The 21,323-nt window shown below is 46.8% G+C and overlaps 1 protein-coding gene across 1 annotated transcript in view; it reads right to left on the bottom strand.

The window, feature by feature from the left end:
* mrvi1 (murine retrovirus integration site 1 homolog) overlaps positions 1-21,323 on the bottom strand; it is a 253,637-nt gene that overhangs the window by 60,188 nt on the left and 172,126 nt on the right. Inside the window, exons 16-19 of the mRNA XM_073049956.1 lie at positions 15,078-15,108; positions 4,260-4,400; positions 2,798-2,929; positions 1,673-1,826 (exon numbers count right to left, since the gene is read on the bottom strand). Coding sequence (XP_072906057.1) covers positions 1,673-1,826; positions 2,798-2,929; positions 4,260-4,400; positions 15,078-15,108 — 458 coding nt within the window. The remainder of the gene's footprint in view (positions 1-1,672; positions 1,827-2,797; positions 2,930-4,259; positions 4,401-15,077; positions 15,109-21,323) is intronic.

Here is a 21,323-nt window from a genome sequence, read left to right as displayed (position 1 = left end):
GTGCCCTCTAGCTTTAGCCTCCCCTAGACTGTGAACAACCACCCTATCAGTCTTGAAATGGTTGAGCTGGGGAAAATTACAATGTTTAAAAGACCCTTGGACAGGTACATGGATAGGAAACGTTGAGAGGGATACGGGCCAATCACAGTCAAACGGAACTAGTTTAGATGGAAGTTATGATTGGCATGGGTGAGATGGGCTGAAGGGCCTGTTTCTGGGCTGTTTGACTCTCTAGGCAGGGTCCACCCGCAGTGTGATGGCAAACATCACAATCCCCAAGATAAAAACCCCAATCAGTGCAGGACAGAGGTCAGAGTCAGTGTCTGGGACTGGGGTCATGAAGAGGTCAGTGTCAGGGGCCAGGGTTATAGAGGGTTTATGTCTGGGGCTGGGGGTCACAGAGGGGTCAGTATCTGCTTGCAATTACCCTATCAATATCCCTCATAATTTTGTATACTTCTATCAAATCTCCCCTTAATTTTCTTCATTCAAGAGAATAATTCTAGGGAATATTCAATTTTTCCCTATATCTCAGCTTTTAAAGTCCCGGCAACATCCTTGTAATTTTCTCTGCACTCTTTCAATCTTGTTTACATCTTTCCTGTAGGGTGACCAAAACTGTACACAATACTCCAAATTAGGCCTCAATTTCAACATAACATGCCAAACATCTGATGTCAGGGCTGGTGGGTCAATCCTGCCCCCTGCTGGTGGAGAGCCATAGCTTCAGGCAGCCATGGATGGGAGATCAGTGAGGGAGTGATGATCAGGGTCGATGATCGGAGTCAGTTTCACACAGCAGGGCCGTAAAAGACAACAGGGCAGAGGGTTAAGGAGAGAGCAAAAACGCTGTGATAAAACTGTGACTCACACAGAGTTAACACTTCGAATAAACTGAACAATGATAAAGTTAACAGCAGGGGTGAACCTGGCACAGACATTCAGAGAGCATCAGGATTGACAGGAGATTCTGCAGATGCTGGAAATCCAGAGCAACACACACAGAATTCTGGAGGAGCCTAGCAGGTCAGGCAGCATCTATGGAGAGGAATAAATAATCAACGTTTTGGACTGAGACCCTTCTCAGGGAGGAAAAAGCAAAGTAGGAACATGGGGGAATGGGGAGGATGTCAAGCCAGAAGGACATGAAGTAAGGGGGAGAGGGAGATGAATTAAGAAGCTGGGAGGTGATAGGTGGAAAAGGCAAAGGGCTGGAGAAGAAGGGATCTGATAGGAGAGGAGAGTGGGCCGTGGGAGAAAGGGAAGGAGGAATCTGGTGATGGGTCTCAGCCTGAAACATCAACTGTTTATTTCTTTCCTTAGATGCTGCCTGACCTGCTGAGTTCCTGCAGCTTTCTGTGCGTGCTTCTTCAGGAAGAATAGTGGGAACAACAGGGCAAACTGGGATAATGACAGGACCAACACTGATATTTGGCTGATTTTTACCACTGGGATGACTCTACACCCATCTCAAGGATCACTGTAGGGTACACAGTCGTTTGTGACCATCATGGGGGTTGCCCTCGACCTGTGCCCCCGTCACTCCATTGGGGATTGCCAGAGAGTGGGTAACCCAGCCACCCCGTGGGTTGGAGGCAGAACCGACCACCTTCACAACCTTGCCCGCGGGTCACCCTCCCCAGCCCACCGCGGGAATGGCGTGTATCCCTACCGCTGCTGTCTCCGTATGGACTGTAATTCCGGTTCGAGTTCTGGTTGGCCAACTTCTTGAACTCGGTGAGCTCGGCGTGGTCCTTCTCGTACATGCGCTTCAAGTTCTCCACGTACTGCATCATCACCTCGGTGGCCTTGGACATTCGCTTCTCCTACAGCACACGGAAAACACACAGCAGGCATTTCAGAGACTCTTACACAGGCATGCAGGTGACAGCAGAATGGAGGGCTCTGTGGGAGGGAAGGGTTAGATAGATCTGAGAGCAGGTTAAAAACTCAGCACAGCACCTTGTGAAGAAAGGTCTGTATTGTGAACACACCCTATCGGGATGCATCACCGCTCAGTACGGCTACTGCTCTGCCTGCGACCACAGGAAACGGCAGAGAGTGTGGACACAGCTCAGCACCTCACAGAAACCAGCCTCCCCTCCATGGACTCTCTCTACACTCTCACTGCCTCAGTAAAGCAGCCAGCATGATCAAAGACCCCTCCCACCCCCCACCTCAGACATTCTGCCCGTGACCGCAGAGAGTGTGGACACAGCTCAGCACATCACGGAAACCAGCCTCCCCTCCATGGACTCTCTCTACACTCTCACTGTCTCAGTAAAGCAGCCAGCGTGATCAAAGACCCCTCCCACCCTGGACATTCTCTCTCCTCCCCTCCTCCCAAAGGGCAGAAGATACAACAACCTGAAAGCACGTTCCACCAGGCTCTATTGTTAACAGTGTTCTCCCCCATACGATAAGATGGACTTGACTTCATAATCCGCCTCGCTATGACCTTGCACCTTGCTGTCTGCCTTAACTGCACTCTCTCTGTAACTGTTCCACTTTACTTTGTGCACCATACACAGAGTTCTGGAGGAAGTGAACAAGTCAGGCAGCATCTGTGGAGGAGAACAAACAGTTGATGTTTCGGGCTGGGACCCTTCACCAGGACTGGAAAAGAGGAGGGAAGAAGCCAGAGTAAGAAGATTGGGGAGGGGAAGGAGGACAAGCTGGAAGGTGAAAGGTGAGACCAGGTGAGGGAAAGGTGTGTGGGTGGGGAGGATAATGAAGTGGGAAGCTGGAAGGTGATAGGTTGGGAAGATGATATTCTTGGCCTCTGGGAGTTACTCACCTGTCGGACTGCCCCCACCATCTCAGCCCGTCCCGAAAGCCTGATGGCCAGGCGCTGGAGGACAGCCACGGTTTCCAGGAGCCTCTCCTGGGCTTCGCGTTGTTCGGCGTTAACCCAGAGCGAGGTTGAGGACTGAAAGTGAGAACGAGAATTCATTGTCTGTGCCGTGCCCCACCATGATCTGGCTTCCAACCATCCCCCTCTATCCCACCCTGCAACCACTTCACCTTCCCTTCACCAGGTACGGTGCGTTGGCCTTCGTTAGTCACGGGATTGAGTTCCAGAGCCACGAGGTAGTGTTGCAGCTCAAAAAAACTCTGGTTAGACCACACTTGTGTTCAGTTCTGGTCATCTTCATTATAGGATGTGGAATCCTTAGAAAGGGTGCTGAGGAAATTTACCAGGATTGGAGAACATGTCTTATGAAGATATGTTGACCAAGCTAGGGCTTTTCTCTTTGGGGTGAAGGAGAATGAGCAGTGACTTGATAAAGCTGTACAAGATGATAAGTGGCATAGATCGTGTGAAAAGCCAGAGACTTTACTCCCCAGGACGGAGATGCTAATACGAAGGCACATAACTTTGAGGTGAATGGAGGAAAGAATAGCAGGATGTTGGAGGCAGGTTTTTTTACACAGAGAGTGGTCATTGTGTGGAACACTCTGCCTGGGGGGAGTGGTAGAGACAGATACATTAGGGACATTTAAGAGACTTGTAGACAGGCACGTGGATGATAGAAAACGGAGGGCTATGTAGGAGGGGAGAGTTAGATTGATCTTGGAGTAGGTTAAAAGGTCAGCAGAACGTTGTGGGTGAAATGGCCTGCACTTTGTTCTACTGTTCTGTTTTCTATGTTTAAATTAAATTAGCTAATGGGCCCCTTCAGGTTAAGGGTTAAGGGTGAAAGGCAAAATATTTAAGGGGAACCTGAGAGGGAATTTCTTCACTAAGAGGGTGGTGAGAGTGTGGAACGAGCTGCTGGGGAACTGGTGGATGCAAATTCAATTTCAACACTTAAGGGTTATTTGGATAGGTAAGTGGATGGGAGGGGTATTGAGGACTTCGGTCCGGGTACGGGTCTAAGGGACCAGGCAGAATAATAGGCTGGCATGGACTAGATGGGGCCAAGGGCCTGTTTCTGTGCTGTAGTTTAGCCTGCACATTGTTGGGATGTGGGAGGAAGCAAGAGCACCCCGATAAAGCCTATGTGGTCACAGGGAGAACATGCAAACTCCACACAGAGAGCTCCAGAGGTTTCTGGCTCTGAGAGATGGTAGTTCTGCCAGCTGTAGGGCCACCCAGTCCCACTCACTGCAACAGGGCAACAAGGCAGACTGACCAGAGAAGGGCTGTGTGGTGATGTGACCACAGCTACCCTGGACTCCGACTGACTGCCTGTTCCCCCACATCCCCTCACCCCCCGGGTCTGGGGTCGGTGTGGGAGTCTGACAGAGGGTCTCACCTTCAGCTCTGATTTGAAGTTTTCAAGTTCCCTCTCTGTGTTGTCTTCAGCCAAGTTTCTCTCTCTCTCCGCCAGCCCCAGCCTTGCCTCCAGAGTGTAGCTGTCATTCTTAAAAGCCAAGGACAGCTGGACGAATGTGTTCTGCAAGCAACAAGGAAGACTACGATAAACATCTGATTAAAAAACACACACACAATTTTGATGCTTGTCCCTCATTATTTTGTTCTTCTTTACACTTGTCTACTGTAAATGACATTAAACAATCCTGAATCTTCAATTCTTGAGAGAGACACAGAACAACACAGCCCTTTAACTACCCTAAAATCAATCTAACCCCTCCCTTCCACATAGCCCTCCATTTTTCTATCATCCATGTGCTGATCTAAGAGTCTCTTAAATGTCCCTGTTGTATCTGCCTCTATCATCACCCCTGACAGGGCATTCCACACACTCGCCACTCTCTGTGTAAAGAACTTACCTCTGATATCCTTCTCTGTACCTTCCTCCAGTCACCTTGGAATTATGCTCCCTCGTATTAGTCATCCCCACCCGCAGGAAAAGTCTCTAGCTCTCCTCTCAGTCTGTGCCTCTTATCATCTTGTACACCTCTATCATGCACTTTGGTAGAAGGAATACAGGCAGAGAGTGTTTTCTAAATGGGGACCAAATACAGAAATCAGAGGTGCAAAGGGACTTGGAAGTCCTTGTGCAGGATTCCCTAAAGCTGGTGATAAAGAAAACAAATGCAATGTTAGCATTCATTTCGAGAGGTCTAGAATATAAAAGCAAGGATGTATTGCGGAGACTTTATAAGGCATTGGTCAGACTGCACTTGTAGTATTGTGAGCTGTCTTGGGCCCCTTATCTAAGAGAGGATGTACTGACATTGGAGAGGAACCAGAGAAAGTTTACAAGAATGATCCTAGGAATGAAAGAGTTAATGTATGAGGAGCATTTGATGGGTCTGGCTCTGGGCCTCTCTGGAGTTTAGAAGAACGTGGTGGAATTTAATTGAAACCTATCAAATATTGATAGGTATAGACCAAGTGGATGTGGAGAGGATGTTTCCTACAGTGGGGGAGTCTAGGACCAGAGGGCACAGCCTCAGAATAGAGGGGCATCCCTTTAGAACAGAGATGAGGAGGAATTTTTTTAGCCAGAGCGTGGTGAATCTGTGGAATTCATTGCACAGATGGCTGTGGAGGCCAAGTCACTGGGTATACTTGAAGCAGAAGTGGATGAATCATGGCGTCAAAGATTGCAAGGATAAGGGAGAAGAATTAGGATTGAAAGGGATAATAAATCAGCCATGATAGAATGGCAAAACAGACTTGATGTTCAGGTGGCCTAATTCTACTCCTATGTCTTATGGGATAGATAATGTCTTTATCCCACACTAGTGTTGCCATGGCAGCATAGTGGTTAGCGCGACACAATTACAGCTCGGACAGACGGAATTCAGAGTTCAATTTCAGCACTGTCCGTACGGAGTTTGAATGTTCTCCCTGTGAGAATGTGGGTTACCTCCGGGTGCTCCAGTTTCCTCCCACAGTCTGGTTACTACGTTAATTGGTTATTAGAAATTGTTCTGTAATTAGGCTAAGATTAAGTCGGTGGATTTGTGGGCGGCATGCGCGTTGATCTGGAAGGGCCTATTCCGCGGCGTATCGCTAAATAAAAACACATAATTAAATAAAACTAAAGGGCGCAGTCTTAGTGTGAGACTGAAAAGGCTTAAAGGGGACCTGAGGAGCAACTTTTGCACACAGACAGTGGAACAAGCAGCTTGAAGAAGTGGTAGAGGTGGGTACAATTACAATGTTTAAAAGTCAATTAGATAGATACATGGATACGGAAGGTGTAGAGGGGTATGGGCTAAATGTGGAGAAATAAAATTAACTCAAGAGGACATCTTTCTCAGCATGGACCACTTGTGCTCTCGTCACCTCAAGTGGACGTTGCTCAGCATGGACCACTTGTGCTCCAAAATTGCAAATGTTACTCCACTATTTAAGAAGGGTGGGAGGCAGCAGAAAGGAAACTATAGACCTGTTAGCCTGAGCCATAATGAGTACCTAGAGGCACATGACAAGCCAAAGCCAGCATGGTTTCCTGAAAGGAAAATCCTGCCTGACAAACCTACTGCAATTCTTTGAGGAAATTACAAGCAGGGTAGACAAAGGCGCTGATATTATTGCGCCACCAAGCGGGACATTTGTAATGCTAGAAACATAGAAAACCTATAGCATAATACAGGCCCTTCAGCCCACAATGCTGTGCTGAACATATGCTTACTTTAGAAATTACCTCAGGTTACCCACTGCCCTCTATTTTTTTGAGCTCCTTGTACCTATCCAAGAGTCTCTTAAAAGACCCTATCGTATCCACCTCCACCACCGTTGCCGGCAGCCCATTCCATGCACTCACCACCCTCTGCGTAAAAAACTTACCCCTGACATCTCCTCTGTACCTACTTCCAAGCACCTTAAAACTGTGCCTTATCGTGCTAGCCATTTCAGCCCTGGGAAAAAGCCTCTGACTATCCACACGATCAATGCCTCTCATCATCTTCCATTTTCAATCTTTTTTTTATTGATTTTTTAAAAATTATATGAATAGATAAAAATCAAAGAAGTTATATCAAATACATAATACAATAAACGTACTGTTACGTACCCGTGACACGTGACAGTGGTGTACTTGTCACGTGACAGTGGTGTTGAAGCTATACTGGACTTAAGGTAGTGGTCTTGTGTTGGTGGAGTGACATCATTTTCCCGCCAGTAGAGGTCATGTGACAAGTTTTTTTTACAGGGTATAAAAGGAGGACCCCTCCCTGTGAGGAGGGGCAGTTCGTGGCTGGATTTGCCATTTTGACTTCATGCCACTGTGTGGTCTAATATTATGACGCAGTTTGGTTGAAAGATGGAGTTTTATTTAATGCCTAAAGTTTAAAAGGTCATTGCTGGCAGTTTCTTTATAATACTGCCAGTTAAAAATCAGTGGAGAGTGAAGATCGGAGTTCGGGAGTTAAAAGATCGAGGAAAGTCGATTTAGAAGGTGAAACAGGATCGACCTTGTTTGATCCTCATTCGGAAGGAATTCGTTGGCTGTCCCCATGTTAACCCCTGCAAATGGTAGCAGAAAGGGTTGGGTACAGTTTTGTAAAGGAAAGGTCAGTGCCTTTAAACCGTTTCATTTCCATCTTCGTAAATTCTCCGAGGGAAAAGTATAGTTCGACTGGGAACCACAACAACACGACGTGAAAGAGAATTTAAATCATCTAAAAAGTCTCTCCTTTAATGGACTGTAAGCATTTTGAACTTTTGCAGTACGACTTCGAAGAACTGTTTTTGCAACATCGCTTTAAGAACTGTTTAAGCTTTATTGCTTTAAGAACTGTTTCAGCTTCATTGCTTTAAGAACTGTTTAAGCTGCCGCACAGCAGCTGATTTCCGGTTACGTTAGTGGTTTGTTTACTTTGGGGGTTTGTTTTTCAGTGTTTAATAAATGTTTTATTTGTTATAAAAAACCCTGCCTCAGTTATATATTTGTTGTTGCTGAATCCGTAACAGTACAAACCAAGAAAGGGATATACACTGTCAAAATCATGTGTAATATAATATTAGACTAGTATATATAAACAGAGAACCACAACTCCTCGTGACAATTCATACAAAAAAAAAGACCAGAAATTTTCTATTTTTATGAGGAAAAAACCCACTAAATTAACCTAAAACAATAAAAGGGACTGGGCAGTCCATTTGAGGATAAAATTACAAAAAAAAAAAAGAGAACACCCTTCTGGTCAAATCTGAAACTTCACGGAGGGAGAAGAAAAAAAAAGAAAAAAGGTTTACTTAAAAAAATAGAAAAGAAAAGAAAAAAATTAGATCATATGAAAATATTGAATAAAAGGTCGCCAAGTTTGCTCAAATTTGAAAGATGTAACAAATGCCCGACTTCTAATTTTCTCCAAGTTTAAACAAGACATAATGGAGGAGAGCCAAAAAAAACAGTAGGTGGATTAGGATCCTTCCATTACAGCAAAATAGCTCTCCTAGCCAGTAAAGTTGAAAAGGCTATCACATGTTGAGCGGAAGCAAGAACATTTCCTGCTTCCTTCAGAGTGATCCCAAAGATTGCCGTAAGTGAATTAGGTTGTAGGTCCACACCTACATTCTAAAAACATCTCTCCAAAAATTATTTAGCTTTATACAAGACCAAAACATATGAGTTAGAGTAGCCACCTCAGCATTGCATCTATCGCAGGTGGGATTTATATTAGAAAAAATATGTGCTAGTTTATCTTTTGACATACGTGCCCTGTGCACTACCTTGAACTGAATCAAGGAGTGAAGGGTGCAGATAGATGAATTGTTAACTAAATAATAAATTTTATTCCATTGATCACCTGAAAGTGAGTCCTGAAGTTTCACTTCCCAAGCACATTTAACTTTATCATTAGGCATCATACGTGAATTCATTAACCGTTTATATATAATAGCTATCAATCCTTTTTGAAATGGTTTGAGCTGAAAAATAGCATGCCTCTCATTATCTTATAAACTTCTATCAGGTCAATCTCATCCTCCGCCACTCCAAGGAGAAAAGGCCGAGTTCACTCAACCCATTCTCATAAGGCATGCTTCCCAATCCAGACAAATTCCTTGTAAATCTCCTCTGCACCCTTTATATGGCTTCCACATCCTTCTTGTAGTGAGGTGACCAGAACTGAGCACAGTACTCCAAGTGGGGTCTGACCAGGCTATATAGCTTCTTGGCTCTTAAACTCAACCCCACAGTTGATGAAGGCCAATTCACTGTATGCCTTAACCACACAGTCAACCTGCGCAGCAGCTTTGAGTGTCCTATGGACTCAAACCCCAAGAACCCTCTGATCCTCCACACTGCCAAGAGTCTTACCATTAATACTATATTCTGCCATCATATTTGACCTACCAAAATGAACCACTTCACACTTATCTGGGTTGAACTCCATCTGCCACTTCTCAACCCAATTTTGCATCCTATCAATGTCCCACTGTAACCCCTGACAGCCCTCCACACTATCCACAACACCCCCAACCTTTGTGTCATCAGCAAATTCACTAACCCATCCCTCCACTTCCTTATCCAGGTCATTTATAAAGATCACAAAGAGAAAGGGTCCCAGAAAAGATCCCTGAGACACATCATTGGTCACCAACCTCCATGAAGAATATGACCCATCTGCAACTACTCTTTGCCTCCTGTGGGCAAGACAGTTCTGGATCCACAAAGCAATGTCCCCTTGGATCCCATGCCTCCTTACTTTCTCAATAAGCCTTGCATGGGGTACCTTATCAAATGCCTTGCTGAAATCCATATACGCTACATCTACTGCTCTTCCTTCATCAATGTGTTTAATCACATCCTCAAAAAATTCAATCAGGCTTGTAAGGCACGACCTGCCCTTGACAAAGCCATGCTGATTACTCCTAATCATATTATACCTCTTCAAATGTACATAAATCCTTCCTTTGAGGATTTCTCCTTCAACTTACCAACCACTGAAGTAAGACTCACTGGTCTATAATTTCCTCAGCTATCTCTACTCCCTTTCTTGAATAAGTGAATGACATCTGTAACCCCCCCAATTGTCCAGAACTTCTCCCATCCCCATTGATGATGCAAAGATCAGAGGCTCAGCAATCTCCTCCCTTGCCTCCCACAGTAGCCTGGGGTACATCTTGTCCAGTCCTGGAGACTTATCCAACTCGATGCTTTCCAAAAGCTCCAACACATCCTCTTTCTTAATGTCTATTTGCTCAAGCTTTTCAACCCATTGTAAATCATCCCTACAATTGCCAAGATCTTTCTGCATAGTGAATACTGAAGCAAAGTATTCATTAATTACCTCTGCTATCCCCTTTAGTTCCATACACACTTTTCCACTGTCACACTTGATTGGTCCTATTCTTTCACATCTTATCCTCTTGCTCTTCACATATTTGTAGAATGCCTTGGGGTTTTCTTTAATCCTGTCTACCAGGCCTTCTCATGGCCCCTTCTGGCTCTCCTATTTCATTCTTAAGCTCCTTCCTGCTAGCCTTATACTTTTCTAGATCTCTATCATTACCTAGTTTTATGAACATTTCGTAAGCTTTTCTTTTCTTCTTGACTAGATTTACAATAGCCTTTGTACACCACGGTTCCTGTACCCTGCCATAATTTCCCTGTCTCACTGGAACGTAACTATGCACAACTCCACACAAACATCCCCTGAACATCTGCCACATTTCTGCCATACATTTCCCTGAGAACGTCTGTTCCCAAGTTATGCTTCCAGGCTCCTGCCTGATAGTTTCATATTTCCCCTAACTCCAATTAAACACTTTCCTAACTTGTCTGTTCCTATCCCTCTCCAATGCTATGGTAAAAGAAATAGAATTATGATCACTATCTCCAGAATGTTCTCCCACTGAGAGACCTGACACCTGACCAGGTTCGTTTCCCAATACCAGATCAAGTACAGCCTCTCCTCTTGTAGACTTACCTTCATATTGTGTCAAGAAACCTTCCTAAACACACCTAACAAACTCCACCCCATCTAAACCCCTTGCTCTAGGGAGATGTCAATCAATATTTGGGAAATTAAAATCTCCCACCACAACAACCCTGTTATTATTACACCTTTCCAGGATATGTTTCCCTATCTGCTCCTCGATGTCCCTGTTACTATTAGGTGGTCTATAAAAAACACCCAGTAGAGTTATTGACCTCTTCCTGTTTCTAACTTCTGCCCACAGAGACTCCGTAGACAATCCCTCCATGACTTCCTCCTTGTCTGCAGCCGTGATACTATCTCTGATCAGCAGTGCCACATCCCCACCTCTTTTGCCCCCTCCCTGTCCTTTCTGAAACATCTAAAGCCTGGCACTCTAAGTAACCATTCCTGTCCCTGAGCCATCCAAGTCTCTGTAATGACCACCACATCATAGCTCCAAGTACTGATCCATGCTCTAAGCTCATCTGGTTTGTTCATTATGTTTTATGTGTTAAAATAGACATATCTCAAACCATCGGTCTGAGAGTATCCCTTCTCTATCACCTGCCTATCCTCCCTCTCACACTGTCTCCAAGCTTTCTCTATTTGTGAGCCAACAGCCCCTTCCTCCGTCTCTTCAGTTCGGTTTCCACCCCCCAGCAATTCTAGTTTAAACTCTCCCCAATAACCTTAGCAAACCTCCCCGCCAGGATTTTGGTCCCCCGGGATTCAAGTGCAACCCGTCTTTTTTGTACAGGTCACACCTGCCCGAAAAGAGGTCCCAATGATTCAGAAATCTGAATCCCTGCGCACTGCTCCAATCCCTCAGCCATACATTTAACCTCCACCTCACTCTATTCCTATACTCACTGTCGTGTGGCACAGGCAGTAATCCCGAGATTACTACCTCTGCGGTTCTGCAACTTTCTTCCTAAATCCCTGTAGTCTGCTTTCAGGATGTCTTCCCTTTACCTACCTATGTCATTGGTACCAATAAGTACCACGACTTCTGGCTGTTCTCCTTCCCACTTCAGGATATCATGGACATGATCAGAAACATCCCAGACCCTGGCACCTGGGAGGCAAACTACCATCCGTGTTTCTTTCCTGTGTCCACAGAATCGCCTGTCTGACCTCCTAACTATAGAGTCCCCTATTACTGCTGCTTTCTTCCTTTCCCTACCCATCTGAGCCTCAGAGCCAGACTCTGTGCCAGAGGCACGGCCACTGTTGCTTCCCCCAGCCAGGCCAACACCCCTCCCAAACAGGGATACTTATTGTTAAGGGGGACAGCCATAGGGGTACTCTCTAGTATCTGCCTCTTGCCCTTCCCTTTCCTGATCTGTCTCCCAAGACCACAGTGTGACTACTTGCCTATAGCTCCTCTCTATCACCTGCTCACTTTCCCTGACCAGACGAAGGTCATTGAGCTGCATCTCCAGTTCCCTAACCCGGTCCCTAAGGGACTGCAGCTCCACAAACCCAGCGCAGATGTGGCCTTCTGGGAGGCTGGGAGTCTCCCAGACATCCCACATCTGACATCCAGTACAGAACACTGGCCTCACACACATACTTCCTGTTTCTATTCCTCACAGGTAACTTACCTCGCCTCGACCCGTTATTACTGAAGCCCGAAGGAGCCAAAGCCCTACCACTCTGCCTCAGATCACTCCATCGATGACCACTTCACTAGGCAGTGTCTCCCTTTAATGCCCGAACCTTCCCTCTATCTAACTCACGATTGGTGCTCCGGTTATCGCCACTGATAGGCCATGTACAATGGACAAATGCTCTCGAAGCTCCCTTTTTAAATAATCGCTGCCAACCTGTGAGAAATCCCTCTTGGTAAAGCTGTTTATGACGCTGATAAGCCACATACAATGATCTTTCAAGAATCAATAGATTCTGACATGTTTTCAGAGGTCTGGCAATTGCAAATGTCACTCTACTCTTCAAGAAGGGAGGGAGGCAGAAGAAAGGAAATTATAGGCTAGTTAGCCTGACCTCGGTGTCTGGAAAGATGTCGGAGTCCATTATTAAGGATGAGGTTTTGGAGTACTTAGAAGCACATGATAAAATAGGCCGAAGTCAGCATGATTTCCTTCAGGGAAATTCTTGTCTGACAAATCTGTTGGAATTCATTGAAAAAATAACAAGCAGGATAGACAAAGGAGAATTGGTGGATGTTGTCTGCATGGATTTTCAGAAGGCCTTTGACAAGGTGGCACACATGAGCTGCTAAACAAGGTAAGAGCCCATGGTACTGTTGGGAAGATTCTAGCATGGATAAAGCAGTGGCTAATTGGCAGGAGTCAAAGAGTAGGAACAAGGGGATCCCTTTTGGGTTGGCTGCTGTTGACTAGTGGTGTTCCACAGGGATCTGTGTTAGGACCGATTCTTTTTACGTTATATGTCAATGATTTGGATGATGGAATTGACGGCTTTGTTGAAAAGTTTGTAGATGATATGAAGAGTGGTGGAGGCACAGGTAGTTTTGAGGAAGCAGTGGGGCTATAGAAGGACTTAGATTAGGAGAATGGGCAAAGAAATGGCAAATGCAATACAGTGTCAGAAAGTGTATGGTCATGCACTTTGGTAGAAGAAATAAAAGCAAAGATTATTTTTTAAATGGAGAGAAAATTAAAAAATCCAAGGTGCAAATGGATTTGGCAGTCCCCATGCAGAATTCCCAAAGGTTAATTTGCAGTTTGCATTGATGGTGAGGAAGGTGAATGCAATGTTAATGTTAAAGCAAGTGATATTTTTGTGTAGTAGGGGAATTAAGGGTTATGGGGAAAAGGCAGGTATGTGGAGATGAGTCCATGGTCAGTTCAGCAATGACCTTATTGAATGGCAGAGCTGATCTTATTGATGGCCTACTCCTGCTCCTATTTCTTATGTTCTTATGGTCAAGGATGTAACACTGAGGCTGTATAAGGCACTGGTGAGGCCTCACTTGGAGTCTTGTGGCAGTTTTGGGCCCTTTATGTCAGAAAGGGGATATGCTAACATTGGAGAGGGTTCAGAGGAGGTTCGCAAGACTGATTTCTGGAATGAAAGACCATAAGACAAAGGAGCAGAAGTCATCCATTCGGCCCATCAAGTCTGCTCCACCATTTTATCATGAGCTGATCCAATCTCCCATTTAGTCCCATTCCCCAGCCTTCTCACCATAACCTTTGATGCCCTGGCTATTCAGATACCTATCAATCTCTGCCTTAAAAACACCCAATGACTTGGCCTCCACTGCCGCCCGTGGCAACAAATTCCACAGATTCACCGCCCTCTGGCTAAAGGTTATTACGTGAGCAACGATTGAAGGCTCTAGGCTCTGGGCTTGAACTCACTGGAATTTAGAAGAATGAGGGGGGGATTTTATTGAAACCTATCAAATGTTGAGAGGCCTAGATAGAGTGAATGTAAAGCGGATGTTTCATGTAGTGGGGGAGCCTAGGACAAGAGGGCACAACCTCAGAATAGAGGGACATCCATTTAGAACAGAGATGAGGTGGAATTTCTTTGGCCAGGAGGTGGTGAATCTGTGGAATTCTTTGTCACAGGCAGCTGTGGAGGCCAAGTCAGTGGGGGCATTTAAGGTGAAGGTTGATATGTTCTTAATTAGTTAGCATGTGAAAGGTTATAGGGAGAAGGCAGGAGAATTGGGTTGAGAGGGAAATGTATCAGCCATGATGAAATGGTAGGACAGACACAATGGGCCAAATGGCCTAATTCTGGCTCCTATAACTTATGGTCTTATGGTTCTGCCAGGCTTTGCAGCTATGCCATGCCAGAAGGCCAGGAGCTGGACTAGGTTGTCAGAGGCTATTTGAGACACACGCCATTGATTCATTTAATAGGTGGTGGGAGCTTATCCCTTCTAACCCCTTCGCCAGCTATAACAATCTTAAGGAATGCCTATGTGGTCAACAGCTTTATTCTACATATTATTGCATATTTTTGCCCTCTGTGTCTGGCTGTAGAAATGATTCTAGCTCAGGTGGAAGTAGATGAAAGCACAAGTTTAAATTCTGCTCTGCGTCTCGTGCCAGAACCTGCACAGGCTACCGGACTCACAGACACTCACTGGCTGCTGACTTCGTGCCAGAACTCTTTCATGTTGAGAAACTGCTCCCTTGACCCTTGTTATAAACACCCACATGAGAAAGCCTCTGAAGGAAGCTTCGTTGTTGCTACACTGATGCTGGCTTACATTCCCAACTGTAGAAGGACAGTCTGGTGGAGTTCTACTCTGGTGTAGTCAAAACAGACAGGGAACTAACGACACCCACCTCAACTTCCTTCTCTGTCAAAGGTGGTAATCTGGAAGAGAAACAGAAACAGTTCAGACAGGAACACTGATGAATCAGAATTGTAATTGCAATCTAAATCAAGTTTCAGATCAGCTGACGTATGTGAAATCTGTTGTTTTGCAGCAGCAGTACATAAAATAAAAACTATATACTACATTAAGACATATATATATTCAACAAATGAGGTGTAAGTTGCTCCTTCCCTCCACTAGCCTGCAGGTCACCCTTGGACAAGGTGTAGCACCTGCTCAGCCTCCCCCACCCTCGATCAGGGTCACGTGAAGCCATGGGAGCAGGTGGTGGGTGGTCGTATGAGCAGCCATGGCATATCACAAGTCCTGGTTATGTGACCACTGACACCAAGCAGACAATCTATTAAGAGTATTGATAATGGCTGGGGTCACCCGTGTTGTAAAGACACTGCCCAGAAGAAGGCAATGGCAAACCACTTCTGTTGAAAAATTTCCCAAATACAATCATGGCCAAAGACCATGACCATCCATGTCATACTACACGGTACAAAATGAAGGAATGAAATGCAAAGGGAGAGCAAAAAAGGAAAAAAAAAGTGAACAATTGTAGATGGGTTCATTGTCCATTCAGAAATCTGATGACAGAGGCAAAGAAACAGTTCCTAAAACATTGAGTGTGTGTCTTCAAGCTCCGGTACCGCTTCCATGATGGTAGAAAGTGAGAAGCGGGCATGTCCACGGTGAGGGGGGCCCTTAATGATGGATGCCTCCTTTTTGATTGCTCCTTCTCTCTGCACAGACATTTCTCGGCTTTCTCTCTGAAAAGACATTTCTCGATTTTCTCTCTTCACAGACACTGTCTGGTTTTCTCTCCACACAGACACTGTCAGGTTTTCTCTCCACACAGACAATGCCTGGTTTTCTCTCCACACAGACACTGCCTGGTTTTCTCTCCACACAGACACTGCCTGGTTTTCTCTCCACACAGACACTGCCTGGTTTTCTCTCTGAACAGACACTGCCTGGTTTTCTCTCCACACAGACACTGCCTGGTTTTCTCTCCACACAGACACTGTCTGGTTTTCTCTCCACACAGACGCTGTCTGGCTTTCTCTCCACACAGACGCTGTCTGGTTTTCTCTCCACACAGACGCTGCCTGGTTTTCTCTCTGAACAGACACTGCCTGGTTTTCTCTCCACACAGACACTGCCTGGTTTTCTCTCTGAACAGACGCTGCCTGGTTTTCTCTCCACACAGACACTGCCTGGTTTTCTCTCCACACAGACACTGCCTGGTTTTCTCTCCACACAGACACTGCCTGGTTTTCTCTCTGAACAGACACTGCCTGGTTTTCTCTCCACACAGACACTGTCTGGTTTTCTCTCCACACAGACGCTGCCAGGTTTTCTCTCCACACAGACGCTGCCTGATTTTCTCTCCACACAGACACTGTCTGGTTTTCTCTCCACACAGACACTGCCTGGATTTCTCTCCACACAGACACTGTCTGGTTTTCTCTCCACACAGACACTGCCTGGTTTTCTCTCCACACAGACGCTGCCAGGTTTTCTCTCCACACAGATGCTGCCTGGATTTCTCTCCACACAGACACTGTCTGGTTTTCTCTCCACACAGACACTGCCTGGTTTTCTCTCCACACAGACACTGCCTGGTTTTCTCTCCACACAGACACTGTCTGGTTTTCTCTGTACACAGACACTGCCTGGTTTTCTCTCCACACAGACACTGCCTGGTTTTCTCTCCACACAGACACTGTCTGGTTTTCTCTCCACACAGACACTGCCTGGTTTTCGCTCCACACAGACACTGCCGGGTTTTCTCTCTGAACAGACGCTGCCTGGTTTTCTCTCCACACAGACACTGCCTGGTTTTCTCTCCACACAGACGCTGCCTGGTTTTCTCTCCACAGAGACACTGCCTGGTTTTCTCTCCACACAGACACTGCCTGGTTTTCTCTCTGAACAGACGCTGCCTGGTTTTCTCTCCGAACAGACGCTGCCTGGTTTTCTCTCCACACAGACACTGCCTGGTTTTCCCTCCACACAGACGCTGCCTGGTTTTCTCTCTGAACAGACGCTGCCTGGTTTTCTCTCCCCACAGACTCTGCCTGGTTTTCTCTCCCCACAGACGCTGCCTGGTTTTCTCTCCACAAAGACACTGCCTGGTTTTCTCTCTGAACAGACACTGCCTGGTTTTCTCTCCACAGAGACACTGCCTGGTTTTCTCTCCACAGAGACACTGCCTGGTTTTCTCTCCACACAGACACTGCCTGGTTTTCTCTCCACACAGACACTGCCTGGTTTTCTCTCCACAAAGACACTGCCTGGTTTTCTCTCCACACAGACACTGCCTGGGTTTCTCTCCACACAGACACTGCCTGGTTTTCTCTCCACACAGACACTGCCTGGTTTTCTCTCCACACAGACACTGCCTGGTTTTCTCTCCACACAGACTCTGCCTGGTTTTCTCTTCACACAGACACTGTCTGGTTTTCTCTCCACACAGACACTGTCTGGTTTTCTCTCTGAACAGACACTGCCTGGTTTTCTCTCCACACAGACGCTGCCTGGTTTTCTCTCCACACAGACACTGCCTGGTTTTCTCTCCACACAGACTCTGCCTGGTTTTCTCTTCACACAGACACTGTCTGGTTTTCTCTCCACACAGACACTGTCTGGTTTTCTCTCTGAACAGACACTGCCTGGTTTTCTCTCCACACAGACGCTGCCTGGTTTTCTCTCCACACAGACACTGCCTGGTTTTCTCTCCACACAGACACTGCCTGGTTTTCTCTCCACACAGACACTGCCTGGTTTTCTCTCCCCACAGACGCTGCCTGGTTTTCTCTCTAAACAGACACTGCCTGGTTTTCTCTCTGAACAGACACTGCCTGGTTTTCTCTCTGAACAGACACTGCCTGGTTTTCTCTCCACACAGACAGTGCCTGGTTTTCTCTCCACACAGACACTGCCTGGTTTTCTCTCCACACAGACACTGCCTGGTTTTCTCTCCACACAGACACTGCCTGGTTTTCTGTCCACACAGACACTGCCTGGTTTTCTCTCCACACAGACACTGCCTGGTTTTCTCTCTGAACTGACGCTGCCTGGTTTTCTCTCCACACAGACACTGCCTGGTTTTCTCTCCACACAGACACTGCCTGGTTTTCTCTCTGAACAGACGCTGCCTGGTTTTCTCTCTGAACAGACGCTGCCTGGTTTTCTCTCTGAACAGACACTGCCTGGTTTTCTCTCCACACAGACACTGCCTGGTTTTCTCTCTGAACAGACACTGCCTGGTTTTCTCTCCACACAGACACTGCCTGGTTTTCTCTCTGAACAGACACTGCCTGGTTTTCTCTCTGAACAGACACTGCCTGGTTTTCTCTCTGAACAGACACTGCCTGGTTTTCTCTCCACACAGACACTGCCTGGTTTTCTCTCTGAACAGACGCTGCCTGGTTTTCTCTCTGAACAGACGCTGCCTGGTTTTCTCTCTGAACAGACACTGACTGGTTTTCTCTCTGAACAGACGCTGCCTGGTTTTCTCTCCACACAGACACTGTCTGGTTTTCTCTCCACACAGACACTGCCTGGTTTTCCCTCCACACAGACGCTGCCTGGTTTTCTCTCCACACAGACGCTGCCTGGTTTTCTCTCCACACAGACACTGCCTGGTTTTCTCTCCACACACACACTGCCTGGTTTTCTCTCCACACAGACACTGTCTGGTTTTCTCTCCACACAGACACTGTCTGGTTTTCTCTCCACACAGACACTGCCTGGTTTTCTGTTCACACAGACTCTGCCTGGTTTTCTCTCTGAACAGACGCTGCCTGGTTTTCTCTCTGAACAGACGCTGCCTGGTTTTCTCTCTGAACAGACGCTGCCTGGTTTTCTCTCCACACAGACACTGTCTGGTTTTCTCTCCACACAGACACTGTCTGGTTTTCTCTCCCCAAAGACACTGCCTGGTTTTCTCTCTGAACAGACGCTGCCTGGTTTTCTCTCCACACAGACAGTGCCTGGTTTTCTCTCCACACAGACACTGTCTGGTTTTCTCTCTGAACAGACACTGCCTGGTTTTCTCTCCACACAGACAGTGCCTGGTTTTCTCTCCACACAGACACTGTCTGGTTTTCTCTCCACACACACACACTGCCTGGTTTTCTCTCCACACAGACACTGTCTGGTTTTCTCTCCACACGGACACTGTCTGGTTTTCTCTCCACACAGACACTGTCTGGTTTTCTCTCCCCAAAGACACTGCCTGGTTTTCTCTCTGAACAGACGCTGCCTGGTTTTCTCTCCACACAGACAGTGCCTGGTTTTCTCTCCACACAGACACTGTCTGGTTTTCTCTCTGAACAGACACTGCCTGGTTTTCTCTCCACACAGACAGTGCCTGGTTTTCTCTCCACACAGACACTGTCTGGTTTTCTCTCCACACACACACACTGCCTGGTTTTCTCTCCACAAAGACACTGCCTGGTTTTCTCTCCACACAGACACTGCCTGGTTTTCTCTCCACACAGACACTGTCTGGTTTTCTCTCCACACAGACACTGCCTGGTTTTCTCTCCACACAGTCACTGCCTGGTTTTCTCTCCACACAGACACTGCCTGGTTTTCTCTCCACACACACACACTGCCTGGTTTTCTCTCCACACAGACACTGTCTGGTTTTCTCTCCACACAGACACTGTCTGGTTTTCTCTCCACACAGACACTGCCTGGTTTTCTCTCTGAACAGACGCTGCCTGGTTTTCTCTCCACACAGACACTGTCTGGTTTTCTCTCCACACAGACACTGCCTGGTTTTCTCTCCCCAAAGACACTGCCTGGTTTTCTCTCCACACAGACACTGCCTGGTTTTCTCTCCACACAGACACTGCCTGGTTTTCTCTCCACACAGACACTGCCTGGTTTTCTCTCCACACAGACACTGCCTGGTTTTCTCTCCGAACAGACACTGCCTGGTTTTCTCTCCACACAGACACTGCCTGGTTTTCTCTCCACACAGACACTGCCTGGTTTTCTCTCCACACAGACACTGCCTGGTTTTCTCTCCACACAGACACTGCCTGGTTTTCTCTCCGAACAGACACTGCCTGGTTTTCTCTCCACACAGACACTGCCTGGTTTTCTCTCCACACAGACACTGCCTGGTTTTCTCTCCACAGAGACACTGCCTGGTTTTCTCTCCACACAGACACTGCCTGGTTTTCTCTCCACACAGACACTGCCTGGTTTTCCCTCTGAACAGACGCTGCCTGGTTTTCTCTCTGAACAGACGCTGCCTGGTTTTCTCTCCCCACAGACGCTGCCTGGTTTTCTCTCCACACAGACACGGCCTGGTTTTCCCTCCACACAGACACTGCCTGGTTTTCTCTCCGAACAGACGCTGCCTGGTTTTCTCTCCCCACAGACTCTGCCTGGTTTTCTCTCCCCACAGACGCTGCCTGGTTTTCTCTCCACAAAGACACTGCCTGGTTTTCTCTCCACACAGACACTGCCTGGGTTTCTCTCCACACAGACACTGCCTGGTTTTCTCTCTGAACAGACACTGCCTGGTTTTCTCTCCACACAGACACTGCCTGGTTTTCTCTCCACACAGACTCTGCCTGGTTTTCTCTTCACACAGACACTGTCTGGTTTTCTCTCCACACGGACACTGTCTGGTTTTCTCTCTGAACAGACACTGCCTGGTTTTCTCTCCACACAGACGCTGCCTGGTTTTCTCTCCACACAGACACTGCCTGGTTTTCTCTCCACACAGACACTGCCTGGTTTTCTCTCCACACAGACACTGCCTGGTTTTCTCTCCCCACAGACGCTGCCTGGTTTTCTCTCTGAACAGACACTGCCTGGTTTTCTCTCTGAACAGACACTGCCTGGTTTTCTCTCCACACAGACAGTGCCTGGTTTTCTCTCCACACAGACACTGCCTGGTTTTCTCTCCACACAGACACTGCCTGGTTTTCTCTCCACACAGACACTGCCTGGTTTTCTCTCCACACAGACACTGCCTGGTTTTCTGTCCACACAGACACTGCCTGGTTTTCTCTCCACACAGACACTGCCTGGTTTTCTCTCTGAACTGACGCTGCCTGGTTTTCTCTCCACACAGACACTGCCTGGTTTTCTCTCCACACAGACACTGCCTGGTTTTCTCTCTGAACAGACGCTGCCTGGTTTTCTCTCTGAACAGACGCTGCCTGGTTTTCTCTCT

This window comes from Hemitrygon akajei, chromosome 6 (assembly GCF_048418815.1).
Source record: "Hemitrygon akajei chromosome 6, sHemAka1.3, whole genome shotgun sequence".
NCBI lineage: Eukaryota > Metazoa > Chordata > Chondrichthyes > Myliobatiformes > Dasyatidae > Hemitrygon > Hemitrygon akajei.
The sequence above is the reverse complement of the archived record's forward strand: the minus strand, read 5'-3'. Positions and strand labels throughout refer to the sequence as shown.